The sequence below is a fragment of the Dicentrarchus labrax genome, unplaced genomic scaffold (assembly GCF_905237075.1).
Source record: "Dicentrarchus labrax unplaced genomic scaffold, dlabrax2021, whole genome shotgun sequence".
Classification (NCBI taxonomy): Eukaryota; Metazoa; Chordata; class Actinopteri; family Moronidae; genus Dicentrarchus; species Dicentrarchus labrax.
In genome coordinates this window covers 13245413-13271976 of record NW_026136702.1, presented here as the reverse complement: position 1 = coordinate 13271976, position 26564 = coordinate 13245413, and the positions used below count along the sequence as shown (strand labels likewise).

At 39.9% G+C, this 26564-nt stretch overlaps 2 protein-coding genes and 1 long non-coding RNA gene across 4 annotated transcripts in view; 2 read left to right on the top strand and 1 right to left on the bottom strand.

The window, feature by feature from the left end:
* Positions 1-25678, bottom strand: part of sh3pxd2ab (SH3 and PX domains 2Ab) — a 51167-nt gene extending 25489 nt beyond the window's left edge. Inside the window, exons 1-6 of one of the 2 annotated variants that reach the window (XM_051375534.1) lie at positions 25268-25678; positions 17951-18031; positions 12864-12939; positions 11933-12009; positions 11000-11091; positions 4091-4122 (exon numbers count right to left, since the gene is read on the bottom strand). In XM_051375534.1, coding sequence (XP_051231494.1) covers positions 4091-4122; positions 11000-11091; positions 11933-12009; positions 12864-12939; positions 17951-18031; positions 25268-25339 — 430 coding nt within the window. In that variant the 5' untranslated portion in view covers positions 25340-25678. The remainder of the gene's footprint in view (positions 1-4090; positions 4123-10999; positions 11092-11932; positions 12010-12863; positions 12940-17950; positions 18032-25267) is intronic. The other variant, XM_051375542.1, reaches the window with a different exon arrangement.
* LOC127349740 (uncharacterized) lies at positions 1542-5454 on the top strand. The gene is made up of 3 exons (XR_007880374.1): positions 1542-1630; positions 2032-2144; positions 5072-5454. It is a non-coding gene; the product is annotated as an uncharacterized LOC127349740 (long non-coding RNA).
* On the top strand, positions 20673-23870 carry LOC127349723 (N-acetyllactosaminide beta-1,3-N-acetylglucosaminyltransferase 3). The gene is made up of 2 exons (XM_051375581.1): positions 20673-20816; positions 22271-23870. The coding sequence occupies exons 1-2, from the start codon at positions 20809-20811 to the stop codon at positions 23391-23393; spliced, it is 1131 nt and encodes a 376-aa protein (XP_051231541.1). The 5' UTR covers positions 20673-20808; the 3' UTR covers positions 23394-23870.
* Positions 25679-26564: the final 886 nt, after the last annotated feature.

The window sequence follows — 26564 nt, the reverse complement described above, 5'->3', positions numbered from 1 at the left end:
GATCTTGGTTGAGAGGAGTAAAGTTTGGCAAAGTGCGATGCCTTTGTTTGGCTCATCAGCAGCAGATGTGCAGTTGGATTAGGAAAGGACACAGGACTGCTGTTCAATGTAGTACAGATGTACTCATGTCATTGAATCAGTATGTGGCCCTGAGGGAAAAGGGGCAGACCACAAACAAATAGTACAGAAATGTTCCTTAAAATCATCTTACAGTAAGACAGCCTTAACAAGGCTGTTAAAAACTGTTGAATATCGTAATTATCGTCACTGGATCTGCTGTTTTTAGTTCTAGAGAAAAGTGAAAATGTCATATTAGCTAAAAGAAAAACTACCAGACAGGTTTGGAGAAATATGAAACCTACATTGTTTACATCCATGGTTGCTTGTGAGCAAACTTCTTTTTTCTTGCCTTTGTTGCTACATTAATTGAAAGATTACCACTAACTGTTGATCAGTGAAATATATGAAACTAGAGGGTAAGAAACTACACAGGGTACCTTTAACTTAAGTAGTAGCATCATTGCACTGGATGTTGAAGTTTCCAGAAAGTCTGGAATCAGATCAGAGACAAACCTCCCCTTGACATCTTTAACACTTGACAACTAGCATGTGAAGGAAAAGCAAGTGCATGAAAGAACAACATACCGGATCCCTACGACTAACACCTTATGCAAGATTAACAAATAAAGAAACAAAAATACATTACTGATCTCATTCATTACAGAACATTTTCTGGCTTGTTTTGAGCAAACAACTCAAGTGTTGCCTCCAGTGTGGGAGTCCACTGTGACAAATGGTCACTTATCAGAAACAGAGCGGCCTGTATTGGATCTGCTCCATGCTGGAGGGGGTGGAGCTTCAACCCTGCCAGAGTTAAGTGGTAACTTTGGGGAAAAAAACACTTATACACTAATAAACAAACTGTGTCCATGAAATGAACAGCACAACAACAACATATCTGACTTTTAACAGCATCTAGTAAAGAAAAATGCAACATTTGATTTAAACCTGGTTTAACCCATAAAACTAATCTACTGGCTACTGTGAGACGCATTGTGCGTGTGAGTGAGTCGGGGGGGTGTTCATTGAGAAAGAAGAAGCTGAAACAGTGTATGGTTGTTAAAGAGATTTGGAATTGCTCATTTGCCTTAATGATTTCCTATGCCAGTTTAAAATCTTATCCATCTGCAAATATAAACAAACACACAGACCTCTTGACCCACCCACCATCTAATCCGCGAACACATTAACCCCTTTCCTCCTGACAAAGCATGCGTACACACATGCCCACATACGGCATGCAAACCCTCACACAGACACAATCTCATGCACACGTACACACCCTATAGGCCCCCGGAGACCCGCTGCTCAAATAAAGACAGCAAGTCTGCACACATAAACACACTCCCTCAGTCTGTGCGCAACACTGAAATGGTTTCCACTTGCCACGTAAACCTCCTCTCCTCTCCAGCTGCTTTTCACATGCACTACACCCCTGAGCGCTTCATTTCTTTTCTTCTCCTACTCAGCTTCGAACTGTCCTCTGCTCATCTCACTTTCCTTTTGAATACAGATTACCACTAATGCTTTAAAGATGATCTGAATCTCCTGAACCTCAACATCCTGAAAAGTAAGCAGCAGTTGATCCTAAAATTTGAGTTAATTTGAATACTCAGATTTTCTTTGACCTATGAAACAATTCTGCATTGCATTTCTTGTATTGATACAGTATTATGTATTTAATCAACATTGTATCTAAGATGTTTCCTTTTATGAGACCGCTTATCTGACAGTGATTTATGGTGACAAGCCCAGTATTGAGAACTAATCCTGATAGTTGCCTGGCTATGATGCTGAGTCAATAACGTAGACTGTTTCAATCTCATACTGAAGTGGAAGTCACAGTTGGAGGCAGTAAATGAGATATGAGCCAGAATCTTACTGCAAACATATGAGGGACTGAAGTCCCTAAGAATATAACACAATTGAAATTCAAATCACTTTTTTCCCCCCCTGGTCTCCATTACCCAGTATGAGCCCTCCAACTGTAAGGATGAAAGTTAAGAGAAGAAAAACAATTGTGAAAATGATGAAGACAAAGATGATAACGAGACCATGAACAGTGAGCGATCGTGTGTGTGTAGGTAAGTTCCTAGTCGAACCTCTCACAGCTAGCAGTTTTGTGGTAAAAGGCTACATTCTCCTGTTCAGGGCAGGGGCTCGGTAAACTCTTATGAGAGACCTGCACCATGTAATTATGGAAACCATAAGCTGCAGCTACAGCACAAATTCACCACAGACTCACTGCACTTTATCTGCTGTCCGGCTTTAAAAGAGAAAGATCAATCTTTCAGCTGCATTAACCACTAATGTCCAGCATGGGGGACTATGGGGAAGGTTTACAGATCAAGTATGGAGGCCTTGTACAGTATGTGCTCCATGTTGACTGTGAATACTAAATCATCACGAGCACCAGACATAAAGTGTGTTATTATTGTTTTCATTGGTAGACTTGATCTCATCGACTGATTTATTGTAAGCATAGATATATGTACATCTTAGAAGCTACACAGGTGATAACATATTTAATATCAAATCAAACCATCCAGATTAAAACAGCTGAAATGACAGGCGCTATATGACTAACTTTCCAGGCAGCCGATATGAATATAGCTGGAAACCAATCTAATATCTTGCACAGACTGAATGTAGGCTACTCAACACACACACACACACACACACACACACATACACACACAGCTGAAATAAGACAATTTTTCCATTTCGCTATGTAGCTGGAATCCCCTGTTACGTAAAGCCTCAATACCATGGAACACATAATGAAATTAGGTTGGGGTCTTATTTCTTTTGGTGGCAACTCCGACACAGCTTTTCCTCAGATTGCATTGCCCACAGAAAATTAACTTACAGGTCATTTACTGAGACTTTCATTGCCCAGCTATGTCATACATAACTGTGGCAGATTGCAGGATGGATGGCCACAGTAAGTTTGCATCTGATTGCAGGACTAACATGTAATTTAGTAATGCATGTTGGTATTCTGAGACTGCATGGACACAAAAATACACAACACTTGCACAGCTGTTCACTAAACCCCTCTCATACTTTTCCTGCTGCCTCCTACGCCTGTATCCCTATGCTCAGCTGAGTCACTCAGTCTTTATGTCTTCCTTGTCTCTCTCTCTCTCTCTCTCTCTCTCTCTCTCTCTTTCTCTCACACACACACACACACACACACACACACACACACACACACACACACAAAACCAACACACAACCCTGGCAGACCAAATACAGAGCAGAGAGTCGCAAACATGTGGTCTCTCCCACCTAACACTGTTATTATCACAAGATAATACAGAATACAGAAGTGTTAGATCAGGATGTGTGCCAGAGGAACATGTTCTTTTAAAGGAGTACTCCACCAAGTTAGCATTGCACACCTATGGCATGGATACAAATCAACCCAGCAGAAGCAGAGATACCTTTTCTATTCCAAACTAGGGCTGCAACCCACAGTTATATCAATTATCAATGATTCCCCTAATTATTTTTATGAAAAAACGTCATTAACAATTTCTCAGAACACATGATGTCCTCAAATTGTTTGTTTTGTCCAAACAACTGTCCAAAATCAAATCATCCAAAATTTACTGTCATATGTGACAAAGAAAAACAGCAAATGTTTTCATTTTAGATTGCTAAAACCAGAAAATGTTTGGCATTTTTGTGATTGTGTGAAATTACTGAAACCCTTAATCAATTATCAAAACAGCTGCCATGACATAATTTGAGGCAATTTATCAGATTTCAGGCACTTCCCTGTGGAGCAACAAAATACTTCTTTCACATATATGCAGTAGTACTCCCCAAGACTGGTAAACAGACTTCAATGTGTAAAATAAGTGGAGTTCCCCTGTAACCGCAAGAAGTTTGTGCAAATATACTGATTGAAACTTGTACATAAAAAAGACCTCAAACTCATAATATCATGTATCAAGTGAGCAGCAAATATTATAAAGATTCAACAGATTCTACTGACCGAGTTAAAAAGATTTCAGATCCTTACCTGATTTACGTTTGCCGGAGCCCCCACAGTCTCTGGAAAAGAAGCAACACCAGAGCATGTTCAGTATGAGTGTGTGTGCGAGAGAGGTCAAAGCATTAATATGACTTGATCAATCCAATAACTGGCTACAGCTGAATCTCTGCCTGGGACTATCCAAGTGCAGTTGGCACACAAGTACCAGCCAAACCCTCATTAAGAATGCATGCAGAACTTGACCCACTACAGGAGGGAGGGAGACAGGGTGGGATACTGTACGGGTGTGTATGCGTGTCAAGGACAGTAACCAAACATATCATGAGATCTTTTAGGCAATATACCCCCATGCGTATATTTATCTGTTCAAATGGTTGACATATGAGTGGCGATGCAGCTGCCTCTGTTTAACAGAACAGCATTTATTTACTTGACAACAGTATCATATCCCCTTGATTAGTCCCATTCATGTTTAGATGTGAAAGCGTCTTTCTGTTCCAAAGCCTGGACTGTAACACAACAGTGAAAGGATGAGCATTAGTGTGAATGAACCCACTTTGTGCTTTCACGCTCATCAGGGTCACAGACTGTGTGCACTGTTACTGTACACATCTTTGTGCTGCTTTTATGGTTGGGATTCTTATTAGTCAGACTGGAACTGATCATTTGCATAAGTGTAAACCTGTTGCTGTTGTTGGATCTGTTCAGCCACAGAATATATTAAGTTCTTATTTCAGTTTGAAAGAAATTAGTCATTTGCAGGCAAAAAAAGAAAAGCAATCAATGGTACGATGAACACAGGATAAATATATTTAATTTAATTCATTAAAGTGTTGTCAGTTCAATTTGAGTGCTCATGCTTCATTTACTGTAACGCAGGTACATAAATGATGATCATCATTACTTAATCCACTTTGATGGGAATTTGTTGAACAATGGAACTGCATAAACATTTCAAAACAGTGTCTATATGTATATGTATGGCCTATAGCTTGTTGTATGTTTTAGGAGGTGCTGGCTGACTGCATGTCCTCGTTTAAGTTAACCGAGCTGCAGAGAGAGCACACTCAGGAAAAGCTGAGGTTTGATGCAGATGGGAACAGACACCTGGCTCTCTGGAGAGGCCAGCAGCAGGACTGGAGCCATGGCCAGTTATGGATATGAGTGCATGTTTGGATAAACTTTGTCCAACATTACAGCCTGTTCATCAACTATCTGTGTTTCATTGATTACGGAAGTACATTATTTTATACTTGTAATAAAAAGAAGCTGTTTCACATTTAGGTTTTGCTTTTAAGGGACAATAACAAAAAAGCAAAATGACACTGAGACTGTAAAATCAGGATGGGTCAGCGTCAGGCAATTACCATAAAAGGATTACCCAAGTTCAAGCTAAGCAACACTTCTTGCTTAATCCAAACATTTTTTTTTTTACCAATAACTGTATTCCTCTGTTACTTGAGATAAAGTCATTTTTGGCACAAGGCATTTCTGTTTCCAGATGCATGAACAAATACAAGTTATGAGACATTTCCAATCACACATGTAATTGCTTACAGCTCAGTTCAGCTTCATTAAAAACATAAATGATATACTTACTTAATTTTGAAACAAAACAACAAATTCAACCGTGAATACACCATTAAATTGGATTGTGACACAGTAAAAACAATGTTTATATTGGATCTTCAAGCAATGTTCATATGTGGAAAAGAATTTCATAACTTTCTATATGATGTGAGGTGCAGAAAACACAATAGTGTTGAACATATATGCCAAACCAACATAAACTGGGTTGTAGTTTATAAAAAAATCATAGTCTAAACAGAGTATCACTGAAACTCACAACTTTAGGAGAGGAAACCAAATATGTACATATATACAAAACAACTCACACATCTTATGAGGTGTGAATAGTAATGTACCATACACTTGGGCATAAATTACAGTATATTCATGGTGACGGCTTCAGAAACTGCTCACATCAAGACAATGCGAGAGACAAATTAATTGTAATAGATGTAAAACATTTCCCTGTTTATTTTGTCAAAATCTGGTAGGGTGGAGATTAAACTGAGGGAAGCATTATACTGTAGAGGGTTGAGGAGAAATGATGTGGATAAAGTAGATGCTTGACCTGCCCTGCTAGCTCGTGACCCTTAGCGCAGAGCTGGAATAATATTCTTCCCAGGAGGAGACTGAGCACACAACTTTGGCTCTGTGTGCTTTCCTCCTATCACCAGTAAAATCTAATAGATGAGGGGAAGGTAAGGGGAGCAAAAAATATGTCCAAACACTATTAAAATGCTTTTGTGCATGTGTAAATTGTAACCTTTAGTTAACAATAGACAGTCACGGAAGTTGGGAGATAGTCTTTACATTTCATTATAGGCACACACATGCCAGGAGATGCACATTCAGTATATGGACATACACATGAACTGCATGGGCTGAACATATCATTAAAAATCCAACCCTGTGAGAGTCCATCCTCAGCTTGAGTTGAGAATAACCATCTGTTTGCAGCTCACTCTTTGTAGGTGGGCCTATTAGAAAAGGAATGTGTGAGACATTAGTCCTTTGCTCACATTTCTCAGCCAAGCCAGAGGACTGAAGTGTCTGCCCTGCTGCATGTATACATTACACAGACACTCCTGTCTGACCTAAGATTAACCTCTGCAGGGGTAACCTCCAGCTTAGGGGGTCAAAGGGTCGATATCATTGAACAGGAAATCGTTATGATAGGGCAGAGGGCTGGTTTGCTTTGCACACTGAAAAGGTGCAGAAGGAGTTTTGGTGTGTATATCCTTAAGAGAGGTAATGATGCTGTTTATTCAAATCCTCACAAAAGCACAGTAAACTCATGAATACGAGCCAAAATCTCCTGCAAAGCTTGATCATGATTACAGAGTGATGTCAGGGACAAAGAATGTTAGTTTGACCAAGAATCAACCACTAATAACCTCCCTTGTGGTGAAACAATGATGTAAAATTAAGCTTTAGGCTGTAAAGAAAAGACTTTAAAACAACTTTATTGTCTCTCCTATAAGTTAAAATGCATAATTGTGTAGTTGTATTGAACATGTTGTGTTTGCAGATCCACAATGTGCGGACGGAAAGCTGGTCACAACAAGATAAATCATTAAACTTTAGGGTTAAGACTTGGTTTTTGGTTAAGTTTAGGGGGTTAGAGATGTAGCAGTTATAATTAAGGCTACCGTAAATCTCCAGTAAATTAAGGCAAGTCAGTACAACAACAAAAAAAGTGTGTTTTCACGGGTCCACAGTAACTGTGCCATCATGTATGCACATCTGGAGGAATTTGTTTTGATAACAAGTTTGGTACCAACACTACAGCATCTTGCATGATCAAATATTAGGCCTCTTCTGTCTTGTGAATATGATAAACAAAAACTGACCCATTGAATTGACTGATTGCCGTGTATCAAGTCCTACAGTGTGTGGAGCAGTTACAGTTATGTGATATAAAGACATATGAAACTATTGTTGACAAACTACCTCATAGCACTGATGCCCTTGTAACCAAAGCTATGGTTTGCAAGAAGATGCTGCCTGGCACAGTGCAGACATTCATCAGAAAGCAAAGTGGACTCAATGGGCCTGAACTCCACTCGTATAAACCACTTATATGAACAGTGTTGTTATTATGTGGCATCTTAGTGATTTAAGAGAACCAACTTTCTCATACTGCAGTAAGAACAAATTCACGAGTCATCCAGACAAAGCACACTTATTTGGCCTGAAATCATAACGCCTCAATCTTTACTAATTAAGAGTTTAAATGTGATACAGAAACAAACTAAAATAAAATATATAACAAAGAAAAACATAATGCAGAATTAATATTCTGTTGGGCAAATCACCATCATCATCCTCCTGGCTTGCCAGTTTACTGAGAGGAATTTTAGATTTGATCATTTTTATTGGCATATTTCCGCACAATTTACACATATATTCTCTCACTCCGACAGCTGCCTCAGGCTCTCTGTGGTTTCTGCCTAGTATCATCCTCTGTCGCACCCGACATGCAGAACATCACCTACTGTAGACTACAATATTATCCTGTCATACATCCCCTCTCATATTAGTCATGGATCAGGTCCTCTAGCACCACTACTGACACTGCTACATGTGTTTGCTGATTTCTGACAGTAAGACTTGCTCTGCCAAACTGGTAGTCTTATATGGAAATCTTAGGTGGCATTGATTATGCCAGTGATTAAATCTGACAAATGTGCACCTCTTCAGTTTGCGGGGTTAAAGAGATTTAGGTGAATCCTACTTGGAACATCTGTATGATCAAACCCAGCGGCCTTGAATTGACTGGGTGTATGCACAGGAAGTACACTCCAGGCAGTGCTCATATTACAGGAGGAGGTAAATCTTCCTCAGTGGGTCGAGGTCATAATCTTTTATTTTTCTGTATGCTAAGTCAGTAAACTACCTGCTGGGTCACATATGCTCAGACTCCCAAGTGTAGATGTAGAGTAAAACTGAGCAAACCAGAGAGGTTTAAGTACAAATGCAACTGAGATTTGAAATACTTGTCATCATCAAGAACAAAATATAAACAGATGACCAAATAAATCTGAGCTGAGTTTAACCTGCGTTTAGGGTTAGGGTTGGGGACGATGCTATAGAGATGATGGATATATGCATATGTTTATTGAATTATTTATAATTGCGCCATTGCCCTTGACCAGATTGCTGGCCTCAGAACTGCAGATGGCCTCCAGGCACTGTGCTGTGGCTGCACGCTGTTCCTAATAGTTATGATGGATCAAATGCAGAGGACAAATTTCCCCAGGGGGATCAATAAAGTGTAACTTACTTATCACCATTCTAAAAATATAATACTAAGCAAAGTCACATTGCAGGTACTGTAGGGCAGCAAAAGATATTTTTCGGTGAACAAGCAAAAACACGGGCTGGCATTGAAGGTACATATTTTCTCAGCAAAAACACCTTAAAGCTGACTGATTTATAAGCACAATAACCTTACAGTACCTTGTTGCAAACAACACAAATGCCCATCTACATAATCTGCAGTAACACTGCAATGTTGTAAGAATGATTGATGACTAAAACTTAGTATTTCAATCCTATATCTGGCCAGCTGCCTTCATTATCATAAAGGAAATCTCTATAATTAAATATTCCCTGAATGTACTCCTTTATCAACAGTCTTTTGTGGTGCTGATCAAGACTCCAGGATGTAAGACTATGAAAAACATGATTCTATTATCCAAATGCTTTATAATGTCTATTTGTCTTAATTTGTCTCCAAAGTCTTTCCAAAAATTCACTTTTCTTGTTAAATATTCAATAGCTTTCAGCCTTTAGGCCTCTGAAACTACTTTACAAGTGGACATCATTATTTGAATTTTAACTTTGGTTAAAGGATCTTAAGCCAAAAAGATTCAACACTATTAAACACACACACACCCAAACACAAAAAAAAACCTGCCACATATCAGTGTAATGTGATACCTTCAGCCTATTGCATAGCTCCCTCTTGTGATGGGGCCAGTTACAACGTCACATCTTTTTATTTATTTATTTATTTATTTTTTCTCCATGCAGTGACATCTGTTGACCATTAGATGGCAGTAGCAGATGAGGGCTTGACAAACAGCACTGCCTCACTGCTGATGCTTATGGTGACTGATTATTGGCAAAAATACCAGTAAATTTGGATCTGAATCATGTTTCAGGGTGGAGAAAATGTCATGAGTATGATTGGCCTCATAAATAATCCCTTTGATAGACATGTTGGATTGATTGGTTCAACTGATTTTTACAGTCTGTACTTATCATGTTTCAGTGACTAGGACAGCGAAGACCTTTGTTGAACTCAGTCATTGTTACCTGAGCAGAAAAACTTTTATTCCTCAGTTATTTCCACTAATATCATTCCTTATTTTGCCCAAAATGTGATTTAAATACCTCTCCAGTTCAATGGAAATACAACTTTATGGTTTCATTCTTCCAATCTATTTTAACAGTTAACAGTTTAACAATGGCAATAAATGTTTTTTCACCATACCTCACACATTGTAATTAAATGGCATTACTTTTCTGTGATCTTCTGAAAAAAGAATAACATCCTAGAAGTAATTTTAAAATGATTCCCCAGTAGTGAACCGAGCACTTGGGTGGCATGGCTTTTAGACCTCAACATCTCAATTTAAGCTGCACTCAACTGTGTCCGAGACCGGAGGAGGATCTCACTTTGAAGTGGGATTAACGTGTATGGGTAGTGAGGGCGCGATGGGGGGGGTGGTTAGAGGTGGTGGGCTTGGCAATAGTGGAGAGACCACTCAAGAGTTCACTCAATCACATTCTTCTCCTTGAGTGTGTTGGGAAGTGTACAGTGACATTTAATGGGTTTAAATTCATACCCTAGTGAGGAAAAATACTATCATAGAGAATACTTCGACTGCACATGAATCAAAGGGAAAGAATCGCATTTAAACAAAAAAGCAATCCAGCAGCAGGTCTGTAATTACTCCCACTCTGACTTCGAACTGAGTATGACAAATGACTAGTCTGAGAGCTTTATCTGCTCCAAGACTTGAACTCAGCTGCACTCCCATGACACCACTGATCCTTAGCATTCGTTTTGGGATCAGGTGTCACCTCCCAGAAATCGTTATTAATAAAACACAGTGCCTCTCAACCAAAAAACATCAATCATCTCTGAGACACAGCAAAGCCTCTGGATCAAGATGGGTCAGTGTGGGTGAAAGGCATCTGTTCCAGCTGCTGAACCACACACACACAAACACACACACACAGTCTGCTGCTGTAGCCTCCAGAGTGTTTGTTTGGTATCTAACAGTTCATATAACATAGATGATGCTAATGATCAATGGTAGCTTACGATTTCTAAAGTATGCTGGGATAGTTACTCACTCTGTGGGAGGGTTGAGGTCCTCTAACTTGGTCTCAAAGAACTTAAGGACCTCCTCACTTTGGGAAAGGTGGGAGGGAAGTTTCATCAGAGCCTGTGGGGGAGAAGGAAAGCTACTGGTTGCAACAATAACACATATTTAAAAGCATGTATATTTTAACAGCCTGGTTTGAATGGCAGTGAGTAACCAGTTTACAGCACTTAGTCACTGTACAGTCAGTCAGATGAGAAGGCCAGGAGGAGATGTGGAGGGTGTGGAGGGGAAGGAAGAAGGCCCTGAGCCCAGAGTGAGGGTTAAAACAAAGGAAAACACACAGAGGTGATATAGTGTAACGACTGCTTGTCTCAGCTGCGTATATACTTTCAAAATGAGATACTTCAGCCCAGTCCACTTGAATCAGCAGAGACATTCTTATAGAAACAATATTAAAAACAAATCTAGTTTTGTTGTCTTTAAGCTTCTTGCCTTCACCACAAATCTCATTTAGTTCCTCTAAATGAAAACTGCTGCCACACTTGGCACCGCACCTGCCCTACATTCCCTTCTCTGACCTACTGAATATAAGAGGGTCAGGTCTAAACTTACTACTACACTTAAAAGTCTGCTGATTCATTCTTATTCTTTAGATTCTGTTTCTGCCCTTGTTTCCCTCGTTTCCCTCGTTTCCTTTATAGGCTGCCTATTTACATCGGTGACAGGAAATGACCAGCGCAGATAGAGCACTTGCTTTCCTGTTGAGGCTGGTGGGGGAGATAAATGTTGAGGTCTGCCTTGGAAATACTGTGCCAAATGTTATGGGAGTACAGCACTGACATAGATAACCAACCCACACATAAACCAAAAAAGGAGTAGTCATCATTTACTGTCAAGAAGGTCACTAAGGCCTCAAAAAACAGTTCTGAGGACATCATGAGACATACAGCCTTTGTCTTACTTTGCAGTAATTATCCAGGTGTTTCAGCCTTCTGACGGCTACATCTCTGATGTGACTCCGGCGAAACAAGACTTTACCTGAGGAAAAACACAGCACTGTCAGTTGTACTCACATCTCGAAAAACATTAAAAAATACCACAATTAAAACTTCAGATAATCAAATGTATTAAAATTAAAAGGGAGATCAGTATTGATGATGGGACGTAAACTTATTACCCATATATGGAAAACTTCTCTTGCCCCTACTGTGGAAAATAGTTCAAATGTTTTCACTGTGAAGTCCAGCTGTAGAAATTAAGTGTTTTTTCCCTTCATTTGACATGACATACTAAAGAAGAGGTGTTTTAAATCTTTATTAATACTGTCTTGATTCTAAAAACAGAAGAACTCAAAATGCTCTTCTAATCCATAAATGAACGGGAGCAGGTGTAAAAAGTTACTTTTCCCCTCTTACCGGCAATTCTCACTTTATAAGTCGCAGTAGACTGACTGCTAATATTAGTGTCTAAATGCATGAAGCCTCCTAAACTGTGCACACTATTTGCCGTGTGTAATCGAATACAGTTCACCCCATGTCTGGCTTACAGAGAGATCAAAACAGTGCTGGCCAGACTTCTTGTCCAACAAAGAATCTCTTCAAGCTCTCCTCTGCTCTGGCCCACAATGAGTTTATCAGATTAGAAAAATCCCTCTCTGCTAGCCTCCCACTGCCATGGCAGACCACAATTTGATTTGGCCAGGGTGGAGTATAGCATTTAATAATACAATGAGATGTGGTAGGCAACGCTATGGAGTCTGTAGGAGGACGAACAAACATCGATTGTGTGTGAAAATGTCTGAAGGCCCTTCTTGAGCTTGTACTTGCAGTTTATTTGATGAATATAAAATTGATCCAAGTGTTGTGCATGTTATGGTGCATTCTGTTCATCACCTGGCAAAAAAGGAATAATCCTCTTTTTGGGGTCCTTCTGTCCTCCTTCAATCGGGAATTTGTCAAGGATTCGCATCTGCACAAGTGAGGGAGAAAGTAAAGAGTGAGCTGTGCAGCAAAACTCGAAAACACGCTTCTTTGTTTGCCATGAAAAAGACACATGCCAACATAAATGACAAGCAATTATTATCATATGACTGCTTATTGGCCAAACCACATGAACTGTCTTTTATCTACCCCAATTTTATCAGTCAAAGTTGAAAGTGGAGCAATCTGAGATGAGAATAGAAACAAAAAAAGGCGGTTGCAAACTCTCCAGGAACAGTCAACCTCCTTGTTATGGTACATGAGTTTAACACAGGGTGTAATTACATATTGTATGAAGGGCTAGTGTCATGCAACTACAAACAGTTTTACTTTGATCTCTGGAGCAGCAGACAAGGTCACCCACACTTATCTGGAAATAAAAATCAAAACCAAGTTCCACTTAAGAAGATTAAAAAGACATCCATGGAGATAATTAACACTTTGATGTTAACAATTGACACTGCAGACCATTTACTGGTTCGATGTATTGAGAGATATAAAGTGAAACAGACAGAAAAAATAGATACTGTGTCAAGTCTTTTACGATGACAGCATACAACTGTTTCCTTCTAAGTGTAACAGTTTCAGCATGTGTCAGCACAGACATGTACTGTATGCGTGCATCTGTCCCATGTGTACAAGGAACATTTGCTATATTGTGTAGGATGTTTTGTTGAGTGCTGAAAAAAAAACGTGCATTGCCAATGCATTAAGTATGTGTCTGTATCGCGGACAAGAGTTTCTAGTTTCCTCTTGGAATAAATCACAGCAATAACATGAACGCACATGAGAGCATCCTGAAGTAACAGCTTGCTCGAAATCCAGATGTAGCCCCGCCTTTGTTCGTTCTGCCTTGCCTCGTTCCAGATGTGCTTAGTTAAACAGCGAAGACTGAGAGCGTCAAGCTAAAGCACACTACACTGGGAGGAGGAGACCAGGAGACTAGTCTTGGTCTAAGCTAAGCCAAAAACAACCAGGTGGACAAACAGAATCAGGCTTGGAGGGTAAAGTTGGATCCACTCTGTCTGGGCCTGCAGAAGTTGTTTGTGGGACTTCTCCAGTAAGAGGTGGTTTAGTTTTCTCCTCTTGTGGTTCTTTCTTTTCTTCACTCATCTGCTGCCTTTGCTGAATCTCAAAATGTCTCTCAGGGCATGGCATGGTATTTCCCCCCTCCTCTGAAATATAGACAGCTAACAAGAAATGGTTTCTTTTGAAGAGGATAGCCATCATTATTGTGGTTTAAAGGCCAAGTAAAAGGGCTGAGAATAAAGAACAGCCATGGTTAACCACACCTGCACTTAAACATGCACAGCAGAGTTTTATGCTCCTAAAACTGAAAAGGCAAGACATTAAATATATATACAAACCAGGCTGTTTTTCTTTGGAATACTACGGCAATAGGCTGTAATTTCCAAAAATCCCAGTTTTTCTAACAGTGCTTTGGCAACTGTATTGTTTGTCTGACACACTAAGCTGCACACTCATCATGTTATCAGCCTTCCAGCTGGTTGTAGCGGTATACTCCCTCAAAGATGGGAGAGTTCACTCAACACCTTCAGAAACCACCTCGGCTGACGGAGAGGCCACTCATCCAGAAGCGATGGTGACATCACCTCCCCGGGGACCCGCCTTGATACACTCACAGCTCGACGGGTCAGGTGTGAAAGTCGTTTCTATGGCAACAACCAAAACTACTTCGGACAAAAGTCTAAGGGAAAACACTTCAAAACACCTCACATTTCATATACCTTTAATTCAGAGGCTTCAGGGACCCCAGATGCTGTATTTACTTTACATTGCTTTCCTAAACTCTGCACAGGATACTTCAGTGTACTGAGCTGCAGAGTCAGCCAAGTGTTCCCACTGGGAAATGATCATATCCATGTAGCAACAGGTGCTATGATGTAATCATAATCTCTTTTTACACACTCGATAATCAGCATGGTGAATAAACGCCTGAGGAAGACACAACAAACACTCAATCATCGAACATATCTCTATTTTAGCATCATGGCCTAGAGGACATGAATTATGGTGACAGGAAAAACCCAAACAGCTTCTGTGCACTGTAATGATAATCATTTGAAGCATTTAAACTTAATTGCACTCGCAGGAGTAGGGAGGGAGGAACAGACAAAGAGACACTGCACTGAACAGCAGACAAAGAAGCTACTCTGAGAGGAATCTCAGACAGGGGGAGTTGGGGGGAATGTTTGAGTGGGAAAACAATCTGATCCCATCTCTGGGTTGTGTTTTGACATCTGCTTGACAGTTGTTTACTGCAGGGAGATTATGATGCAACAACCCTCTTGGTCATGAAGTGTCTCAGATTGACTTGGAATCACATTTTATTGTACAAAAGCTGCACTGTCATCATTATCAGAAACAAGTTACATAAACTTACATTTTACATATCCTCTGGTACTGGATTGCTGCAACACTGAAATATCTTTGGGATGTTCATCTCTGCAACCCACAGGCTCAATTGACTTTAATGAGTTTATTCATTCTGAAAATTAACCCGGTCAAAGTCTGCTAACAGATATGAAAAGAAATTGCACAAAACCGAGCGTTGCTCCAGTGAAATTGCCTTAACTGATGTCACTTGAGTCAGCATCAATTGGGGTTAAAGACTTCCAGTTTGAAAATGACAAAAATCTGAGGTTGACCAAATTATTGGCAGCTGAGTTGTATTGTGGTTAATTTAGGGATCAGGTTTTAAGAAGGAAGAAGAATGTGTGGAATGAAAAAAACAATATCTGGTTCTGCTGCATAGATTTGGATACTTTTTTTAAATTGTCCATCATGAGTCCGACAATGTTAAATGCTAAATCAGTGGAATACAGACTATTTTCAGCTATTAGTTTGTCTTGCCACATTTGCCTGCAAAGCAGTCTAGGTTTGACAAAAAAAAAAGAAAAAAAAAAAAAACTTATTTAGGTCCCATCTTATGTCGAGAATGTAGGCCAGACACATTATATTGCAGACAGAGTAGAGCTGACCCTGGTCCAATTTCGCAATACAAAAATAATGACGACTAAGGGATTTTTGGAGAGGTTTCTGTCCAAAAGGAAACCAGGCCAGCTTGCACACTCCACAATCCCCCTGAGGAATGCTGTGACCCATGTGCTCTGTGGTTGAAGGGTGTGGAGGGGGCTCACGCACTTCTCTCTGATGGTAAACTCTGTTTGACACACTGACCAATTCTGCTCATGTCAAACATTTGCCAAAAACATTTCCCTCTAACACCAGAAACAGCATTCGGTGGAATCCAGGCTCAGCAGTATTCAGCATGAAAACAAATGTCTTTAAGGAATCAATGTGCTTAACTTAAAAACACCACATTTAACTTTAGGTTAGCAGAAAAGACGATAAGAAGGAGTCAGATAAAAAGAAGATGGTATCCTGATCATTTATGATAATTGCTTCCCAGAGGAGTAGTTATGAGCCCTGGAGAGGTTTGAAACATTAGCAGTGAGTGCACTTTTGGACATCCATTTGGCAATGAAAATGGATACTTCATCCTTTAAAGACAAACAGCAAAGCTGCCTGTTGTTGACGAGGGGTTTTATATGACCAGCTGTAAAGCACTGACTGATGTTGGACACAATAAGAATGATCGGCCAGTGCTTAAAAGGCGTTACTTGTTCTGCGACCTTACTAGGCTTTTCTGAATTCAAAATTAATGGTTGTCAGATGAGATCATGGTCACATTTGTCAAGGGCCATGGGTGTCAAATGCATTTTTTTCTCGGTCAGCTTCGACGCAACATGAAGCGCACAATTGTGCTACGAAGACAGAGCACTGTGTAGAGATTGTAGGTGTCAGTTGGCAGACCCAAACGAAAGCTCAGTTTCTGCCTGGGGAATACAGACCGTCATTGCTCAACATCATTAAAATCATTAAGGAGATGCACAGCAGTTAAATAGTTGTCTTAACTAGACTTCCACAGGAAAGCTTCCTTTCAGTCTTTAAATCCAAGGCTCCAAAACTGATCGACACCCCAACCACCAACTCTTTCCTGATCACAACTTCCTCCTTATTATATCCAGTGCTTTCTGGGATTGGTCCTTGCATTATCTAAACAACATGTTGGTTTTTTTTTACACCTGTTCAATCCAGTAGTAATCATAGATTGTCGACAACTATTTCACTCATCTTTCACCTATATTACTATGTTCATATAGGGTAGATAAAACATAATATCCCCACCCGTTTTGTATGGACAGCTGCAGACTGTTGTTCTTCACGGATTACCGTGGCCAGACAAACACACCCCGGCAGCAGGGATCTATGGACAAGACTAATGTTTACATAGACAGGAGAGAAGCTCTGTTTCCATCAAACAGACTAGGGCAAAATTTTCCTGGCTATTAGCAAGAGACCACAGAACAAAGGGTTTCCTCTGCTGCCTTCAACACAGCCAGCCCACCAGAGCCGCAGCGCTGTAGAGTGCAGTCTGGTAGAGAGGGTTATCAGAGACGAGCCAGAGACAGTTTTTTTACAAGAAGAACGCTTGATAAGGTATTATTTAGGTTGAAACCCGTCACACTGTTGCTTAGGTTACGACAACAACTCTGGTTCAGACAAAGCCCTGTGTGCTTAAAATGTAAACTTTAGTCACTGATAGGAAATACAAAGATTTCACAGGAGGCTACTAGTTCCCTCAGAAATCCTGAGGTATAACTTTCTGCCATGCTGTATTTTGCATACTGACTGAGTTCATGTTTTCTTCCTGCATCTGCTGACTGGATTTCCCCTATTTCCCTTTTTCCAAGCAGGCTCCAGTCGTCTTAAATGAGACCTTTCAGTGAGCATACCGCCTGCCAGCAGCTGAACAGAAAGCCGTGACCAAAAGGTCAAACTGACCTCACTGACTTTAATATGAAGAAGACTTATTCAGGCCATTCTCAACACACAATATACATTTTTAAAACTTAAACCGCTCATGTATGTAAGTGACTTTAGGACTATGTAGTTCATTTTCCAGTATAACATACCTGTAGGTCAAAGAATTTGCTGTATCTCCTGTAGATGACATGGGAGGTGGAGTCTGAGTAAGTCACGTTGATGAGGTACACCTAATGAGAGAAAGACAAGCACAAACAAAAAAGGTCCATTAGGAAGTCACTTTGTCAAAGACACAACAGCAGCACTTCAGCTTGACTTGCTCTAATGACACAAAGTGCATTCCCTCCTGATTTAACTTGAAGAGGTCATCAAAGGTCAGATAAACTCATTAAGTTAATTTGTTTCCATCACACATTGCAAAGTCAACTAGGGTCAATGGCAGGGCCAATAGATTTCAAGTATTATGCCATAAAAAACATTTATAATGAATTACATCTGTGTTTTTAAATGCTGCTGATCGAATGTGACTTCAGAACAAGTTAACTATTCCATGGTGCTGATAACAAAAAGCTTCAAGGTTGCATTCCAGTGACTTCAGTGAGTCCACTGTCTCAGGAAAAAAAATGATGCTCCCAACTTCCAGCACTTTTATCACCGTCATCACCAGTAATAATGACAATAATGTGTTTGTACGAGTGAACACTCGTCGTTGTCCTGAAATGGGAATATTATTTTCTTGGCTGACATCATTTACTTAGAACAAAACACTGTTGCCGGAGGTTTTCCCAAAATAAATTCTCTACTTGCCTCAACAATAAAGGGCCAACAAACAACTGTGCACGCCCCGAGGTTCGGAAACAGATGGCTGCACCTAATGCATTTCCATCTAAGCACATGGCACAAGTGTTTACAAAAGCAGCATTTAAACATATGGTGGCAATCTGCAAGGACATCAGTTACTAGTCTGAAATGTAGTCGTCATTCTGCACACAGTTCATTACAGGAAGACTGCCTAGCAGGGCGAAACAAGTTCTCCAGCAGCTCGCTAATTAGATACAGACAGCATGACCAAACACTCTGAATTTAGGCAATAGCATGGCTCAAAGTGAGGCTGTGTGAGGTCAAGATACATCCTAAAAGAACAGTGAACCATGTTGATGTCTGAACAATCTGAGATAGCACATTACGAGTTAATTAATGTGTTATTTTCATGCAACACTATAGGTAACATTACTGATACCTCATGAGCCTTTTGAAATTTCATGCAAAAGGATTACATAATATATAATGTGTGGGCTCATCGGCATAAAATTACAATGGCTGGGGGTCATATACTTCATAGCTGAGCACATGTTCTACTCTAAATATTAAAGTCTGTATAACCAGGTTGATCATGCAGTAAACTGCACAGACTGAAGACTTTCCATTGGATCTCATCTCTCCTGAAATGATCTCTCCCCCTCTGGAAATGTATGTAAACAAGGATTAGTTGCCATGCAGCATCTGGCTCCAGTGCCACGAGTCCCTGGAAGGAAGTCACACTTGAACAGCGGGGACAAAAGACAAAGGGTTGCTTCTTTCCTCTCTCAAACCGGATAAGCATTTTTAGTTGCTTAGCTCATAGCTAATGCGATTTTATTTTTTTCCCCCTCTTCTTCCCTCAAGGGGACTTCCCAGTCCACCCTCACCTCGGGCATCCATCCCAAGGGAAAGTCTGTGCCCTAGGTTTAGAGGCCTCAGGGAGCCTCCCTCAGCAGGAGATGGATGATGCAATTGATCCAAACTCTCAGGTTAATTAATCCAATTGTACCTGATGGACTAATTGATTTTTGCAGTCCCGCTGAGACATGTCTCGTGGCTCATTGGATCTGACTGCCCAAGTCATCAAGACAGCACCAAGACCAGTGGCTCTGTGAGGCTGCATTTAGGCACAGCAGCTTTGTGCTAAATGCTAATGTTAATGCTCACAACGACAATGCTAACATGCTGATGTTTAACAGGAATAGTGTTTACTGTGTTCCCCATCCCTTTAGTGTGTTGGCACTATTTCTTTTTTTTTTTAAGTATTTTTTAAATAAATTAATAGTTGTTGAAATATTTCAGTGTGGACCAAAGTGGTGGCCCAGTGTTGATCCACCAGCAGGTCAGAGTTTTAATTTATCCAGTGAAATATCTCAACAGCTACCAGATGGATTGGCACAAAATTTTCACTCATGACCAGATTGCTACCATCTTCCCATCAACAAATGGGCAGCAAAGGTTTAGAAGTGAGGGCTCCATACTGGGTTTTTAATGGGTTAATGTACTGTAGTAGTAAGTTATGTTTCTCTCTTGGGATATTGGACTTTTCTGAACGATCACTTTTACTATTCATGCAGTTTCGCACTAAGTATCTCCTTTAATGTCTTTGTCTTTATGCTAAGCTGAATTAAGAACCTAGCTTTGACAGGAAGGAAGTGAGTGAGCCCAAAATGTCAAACTATTCTGCCCATTGTCTGCCCATTTGTAGCACAGAAACCTCACAAATTCTTGGCAGTACAGATGGTATGTAATTTGTTTGACTTGCAGCTGGGAGATCCCCTGTTAAACAAACAATAGGCGTAAATCTACAGGCCTGTGATATACAATGATTATATTAATCATTATATTAATATATCTAGCAGAGTAACAATTGCAAAAAATATGCAATTGTCACAACTGGCAGTTGAGAGCGAAGCAGCCCTGACACGGGGGTGGGGGGTCTGGCCTGTATCCAGCAGGGTGCATAGCAGAGCAGTGACAGTAATTGTTACCTGCCTAGCAACTTTAACGCGTCACTATGTTTTTTTTTCTGTAAGCTCCACCTGTTTTATTCTCTGCGAATCCTGACAACCTACTATAATGATGCCTGACTGGCTAAACGTAGGGGGAAAATGTGACAGGTAGCCTGTACATCATATTTGCCGTCAATCTGCAAAGGCTGTCTTTCAAAGGGATACTCACCACACACTCACACTGATCAACAAATATGTTCAGGTAATAACTGTTGTCTACTAAGTGAAAATTGTGTTAACATTGTGTAAACAAGCTAAGATGCTTTATTTAAAAAGTTTAAAGAGAACCAGTAAGTATTTAACAGTGTCGCTTTCTTTCAAGGCATACAAGTAAGAGGTAACGCTAGTTAGTCCTTTATTTCTTGCTGTCACAATAACATTGTGGCACAGCATTGGTGATACCAAATATTATGATGATTAGTCACTTTATGAAGAACCTGTTCAAATGTTTCACAAACTATTAATGTTTGAATGACTAATGAGAAAAATGACTACCAACTGTCCAACTTTCCCGAGAAGACACGTTTTACTGGTTTCCAAGGTCTGGCACAGAATGATACATTCCTTTCTGCCATTTTGATTTCCCCATTTCGCTCACTTGTGAAAGTATTCAAGTATCATACTTTTCCACCTTAAAGCTAAGGTAGGCAATTTCTTCACACAATTTCTTCATGTCATAAATCAAATGAAGAGAAAAGAAGAAGAAATTCAGTATCTGTGGCTGTCGCAGGCCTATAATAAGCCCAGGCGATAACATCATCTATGGCTGGCCTACCTGCTTGTTAACCTGTCAATAAGGCTAAGCAGACATATTGCTAAAAGAATGGCAGAGAAAGTGGAGCCAAACAAAGCAAGAAAAGAAATACAGAAGTAAACAAGGCTATGACAAAAAAGAGGTTGGATAAAGCAAGAGATCCAACTATAGTGTATAATCAGTTTGGCTTTTTAAATCATGCCGAGAACTAGAATAGAGAGAATTCTTTGGCTGGATACTTTCAAAATGTTGCTGTCTCTTGCTAGTTTCTCCAACATTAACATAGAAATGTATTATTGTTCAGGTGTTTCACTGTTTGCAGATATCTCTTGTGGCCAAAGATATAATGAGAAGTAGTGTCAGGAGTAAGTAAGGGAAAGGTAGCACAACAATGTTACAACACTGAAAACCCAGCATGGAAGATCGCTGTCTGCATCCGGTCTCCTAACACTGGTCAACATTTTCGCCTTTTAACCATGGCAGCAAGCTTTTCCTAATCTTAACAAAGCAGTATGTTTTTTTTACTAGTGTAACTTCAACCATAACAGTGGAAGATGAAATAATTGTCTCTTGAATAATTTCAGTTACACATTTGTGATCGTTTTGGATCAGAAAAGGTTAATGGATCAGTTAGGATTTAAAATAAAATCACAAATAAAGTGCATTTATATCTTGCACTCGTCAACAGCTTGAAATCAGCTCAGTAACAGTATTTTTTTTCCATAGGGGTGCAATCATGTTTCAGCTTGTTACCCTTACTGCAAAATGAATTGTAATGTATGCACATCTTAACAATGACTATACGTTAATTTATCTAAATCCCTTAGTGCTTTAGTAACTGATTATTCTTCAATATATTAATTTATGTCAGTTGATGAGAACTGTTTTGTTTTTCACTGCAGACTTCGAAGGACAACATTCAGAGCAAGAACTCTGTTGCTGCTGGGAGCTCTTCTTGCGGTTGTTTATATCTGTAGTGATCACAAAACCATTCATCTCAAAGAAGAGGTGAAAAAGATTGGCTGTCGAACAAAGGCAGTCACAAGACACAACTCCACTGTACAATCCTGGCGAAAATGTGAAAAGAATGAGTCTGCTGCGGACAGCAAAGGCTTCCGCTTTCTTTCTGGTGTGATTAAAAATTTTCTCTACTATCATCACTGTCGCCATTTCCCCATGCTACTAGACGTTCCTGACAAATGTGGAGGAGCTGATGACTCTGCAGAGGTCTTCCTTCTGTTGGTCATTAAAAGCTCCCCAGTGAACTACGAACGCCGAGAGTTGCTGCGCAAAACCTGGGCTAAAGAGAGGCTACACAATGGCGTGTGGATTCGAAGGATCTTCATCTCAGGAACAATGGAAAATGGTTTGGAGAAAGAGAGACTGAACAAACTCCTCGAACTGGAGCAACGCGAGTACAGTGACATTCTCCAATGGGACTTTGATGAATCATTTTTCAACCTCACCTTGAAGCAGGTACTCTTCCTTGAATGGATGGAAAGAAACTGTGCACAAGTTCACTTCATGCTAAATGGCGATGACGACGTCTTTGCCAACACAGACAACATAGTTGAGTATCTCCAAAGCCTCAAAGACAATAATGGAAGCAAGCACCTCTTCATTGGCAATCTGATCACAAATGCAAAACCCAATAGATCTTTAGGGAGCAAGTATTTTATTCCATTTCAGTTGTACCCTTCACAAAAATATCCTTCCTACTGTGGCGGTGGGGGCTTCCTCCTGTCTGTCCATACAGCTTTAGTCATATACAACATGTCCCAGTCAATTGATCTTTTTCCCATTGATGATGTTTACATGGGGATGTGTCTGGCCAAAGCAGGACTTGCACCTGATTTGCATATTGGTGTGAGGACGCTAACATTTCACATTCCCTCCAGCAAAATAGATCAATATGACCCTTGCTATTATAAAGATATGCTGCTGGTACACAGATTCCTTCCACGTGACACGTATATTATGTGGCAACGAGTACATGAGCCTGGTCTAAAATGTGTTAAGTCATAGAAATAGCTTAACCGCAATTTATGGGTGATAAAGGAGCTTTTTGCCACTTGATGCAAATTAAATATTATTATTATTAAATTATTGTTCTGCTGAAGCTGCTTAATGGGCATCCAACACACTGTCCAATATTTATTTTTAAAATTGAGAGCATGTTTTTACATATTTGCATAACTGCTGTCAACATGTTGTGTTAGTGTTGTCTGCAATACCTTTTGACTATGAACTGTGTTATGTCCATAGCACATAATCTGGACAATACTTTAAATATAACTTAAATTAAATTGCATGTTACTTTGTCTGTTCTTTTGGTAAACCATACATATTAGCTCTGTAAATCACATCTCATGTGTTAAAAGGGAGAAGAGAGAAATTCATACTCCATATTTCTTAGTCTATCTTGTCAGAATATTGTCAGTTTGCTGTCTATGGATGTACTTGTTTCCATACAATCAATAAAAAACTTAATTTTAAACCACATACTTGGAGCAACCTAGATCAGCTTTCCTAGTAACTGTCCTTGTTATCTAAACATATCTTGTCCTGCACATTAGTTTGTTGAACAAGCAACCAAACAGTCACAGGGGAAAAGTGCACTGCTAATGTAGGTTTGCAGTCCATATTAGCCAATTAGCCGGTCAGCTGCAGCACATTAAACAGTAAACTTATCTGCAAATATCACTTCGGTCTGTCTGGCACTTACTCTTCAATGCCACTGCTGGCTTGCAACCTCCTACGCAAGTTTGTTAATCTAGTTCCCCTGCCAGGGCTCAGCCTGCCAGCTGCTGTCAGTCAAACACTGACACACCCCTCCAGCTGCCAAAGGGAGCAATTATCATATTTCCCCAAAGACCTTTTTCCTCCTTTTAATAATAAAAAACTATTGACAATAAAGTTTAAAAACACTGACAATATTTTTGACTGCAACAACGGATGACTATGTGTGATTTCAGTTGGTCTCAGTCTACAGCTATGTGTAATGTTCTAAAGCTGTAGCTTTGTGCTAAATGCTAATGTCAGAATTATGCATGGGACAATATGAAAACTTCATGTCACAATTATCTTGGCCATAATAATTTATAATACAACATTTCCACCATATCTGCTCTAACTGCTTTTGTGGGGGATACAATGGGCAGGCCGAGCCTTCAGCCATGGTGACAGACTTTAGGATTTTGGAATGACTGAAAAGACGCCGGCTCCCCCTTGTCCCCTTGTTCAAAACACATGAGAAAATCAACACAAGACTTCATGCTGGTGAGTTACACAGCTTTTTCAACTCAAGCCATGTGAGGATAATCATGAGTATCCCAATTTACAGTTATCATGATAATGGAACACAATAAATGTATCTGTGTTTTTATCGCGATACGCAATAATATTGTATATCGTCCCATCATAGTCAGAATGCAAACATACAAATAATATGCTGATGTTTAGCAGCTTTTAAGTTTACTACTTTAGTTTAGAGCTAATCTAATTAGCACAAATCAAGATGAAAAGCTAATCATTAGGTCATAGAGCAGGAATTTTGTGCAAGTTTGACCTGTTGGTGGCGCTATTTAGTTGAACAGTCAGGTACTTCCATCCATCCACATTTCACTGAAAGCCCCAAACCTCATGGTGGCACAACGAAATTAAGATGATCACCAAAATCATTAGGATTCATCACAACAACAAAAAAAGACACACTGTATAAAATCTAACGCCAAGTTAAATCCTATTGTGGAGATATTCCAGTGGTGGAGCGACAGACCGACATTGCCATCCGTAGAGCTGCTTGCATGGCAACACTGTAGAGCCTAAATTGAGAAGTTAACTATAAAAGCAACTTTAACAGCATTATAGCAGAAAGATAGAACAAGGAGAGAACTTACATAATGTTTGGAGGGGTTCCTTCTCTTCTGCACGTCCACAACGTTAACGTCAAGAACCGTGCGGAGCTGCATCCTGACAATCCACAAGAGGATCTGCACCAAGAAATACTCTGAATCCTACAAAAGGAGATGCTCACCCATGAAAACAGTATAGAGTATCAAAAACCATGAGTGGGCTGCCTGGTGAGGGAGACCAGTGAGTGAGATGAGCAAAAGTTGGTAGTAAGGGTGGGAGAGGGGGGGGGAGTCTCTCTGCACTCAGGCTTTGGGTGCATCCATGAAATGATGGTGTCAGGCGGTGTCGGAGCTTCTGAACTCCTTCTGAAACATGACAACGCAGTAAAACTGGCGATTGACCAGTGATCTCCTCCCTCAAGAGGGGCTGGACTGCACAGTACGCTCAGGAGGGGCCGTGGAAATCAATGTACGGGGCGGTCCGGTTTCAGCTGGCTGGACACAATGCATCTCTGAAGAAGTGAAGTCAGACTGTTTGGGACCTGTTTCTTGTTTGTGTAACATTGTACCAAACTCCTGTTCTGATAAACCATTGAGAGTTTGGAGAAAAGTTTTTAACATGCACGATGAAAAGCGTGTTTTTATTTGCAAAATAAAATAAAACTGGATGGAAAAGAGAATAGTATTGCTGGTTTATACTTTCCACAAAGCTCACATTTGTTCTAGTCGACAATTGCAATCCCATATGACTGTTACCGTTCACTTTGTCGTTCATTTCAAAGTTAGGTTAGGATTTCCGACAGCACTTAAACTCAGCATATGGCAAATGACTTTGCTCCCTCCTAGTGGAGGAGGCGAAGAGGAGAGGAACACTTAGTTCATCTTCCCACACGGGGGCGCTGCACAACTTGATCTCATTGATGTGAACGAGTGGTGAGTTTGTTTTATAGTAGTTATTTGACCTCTGCGTTGATGGGGTACAACGTCCATTTATTTAATGCCAATTTAGACTCCTATTCCACTACAATACAAAAATAAATATTTTACTTCTTCACTTCATTAAATTTAACTGACATCCATAGTTTCTAAATTTTCAGATTCTGTGATCAGCCTATAAAATGAGATTATTTTGTACAAAAACGGTTTATAAAGTATGTATAGATCATTGACAAATATAAGCTGTATATATATATATATATATATATATATATATATATATGACGTATACATTTATAGACCGTCATATCCACAGACTTCATGTTTATAAAGTGGCCTATTACATTAATCATTCAATAATTATTTCAATTATGATTTACAAAAACAGTCTGACTTGTAATAGACA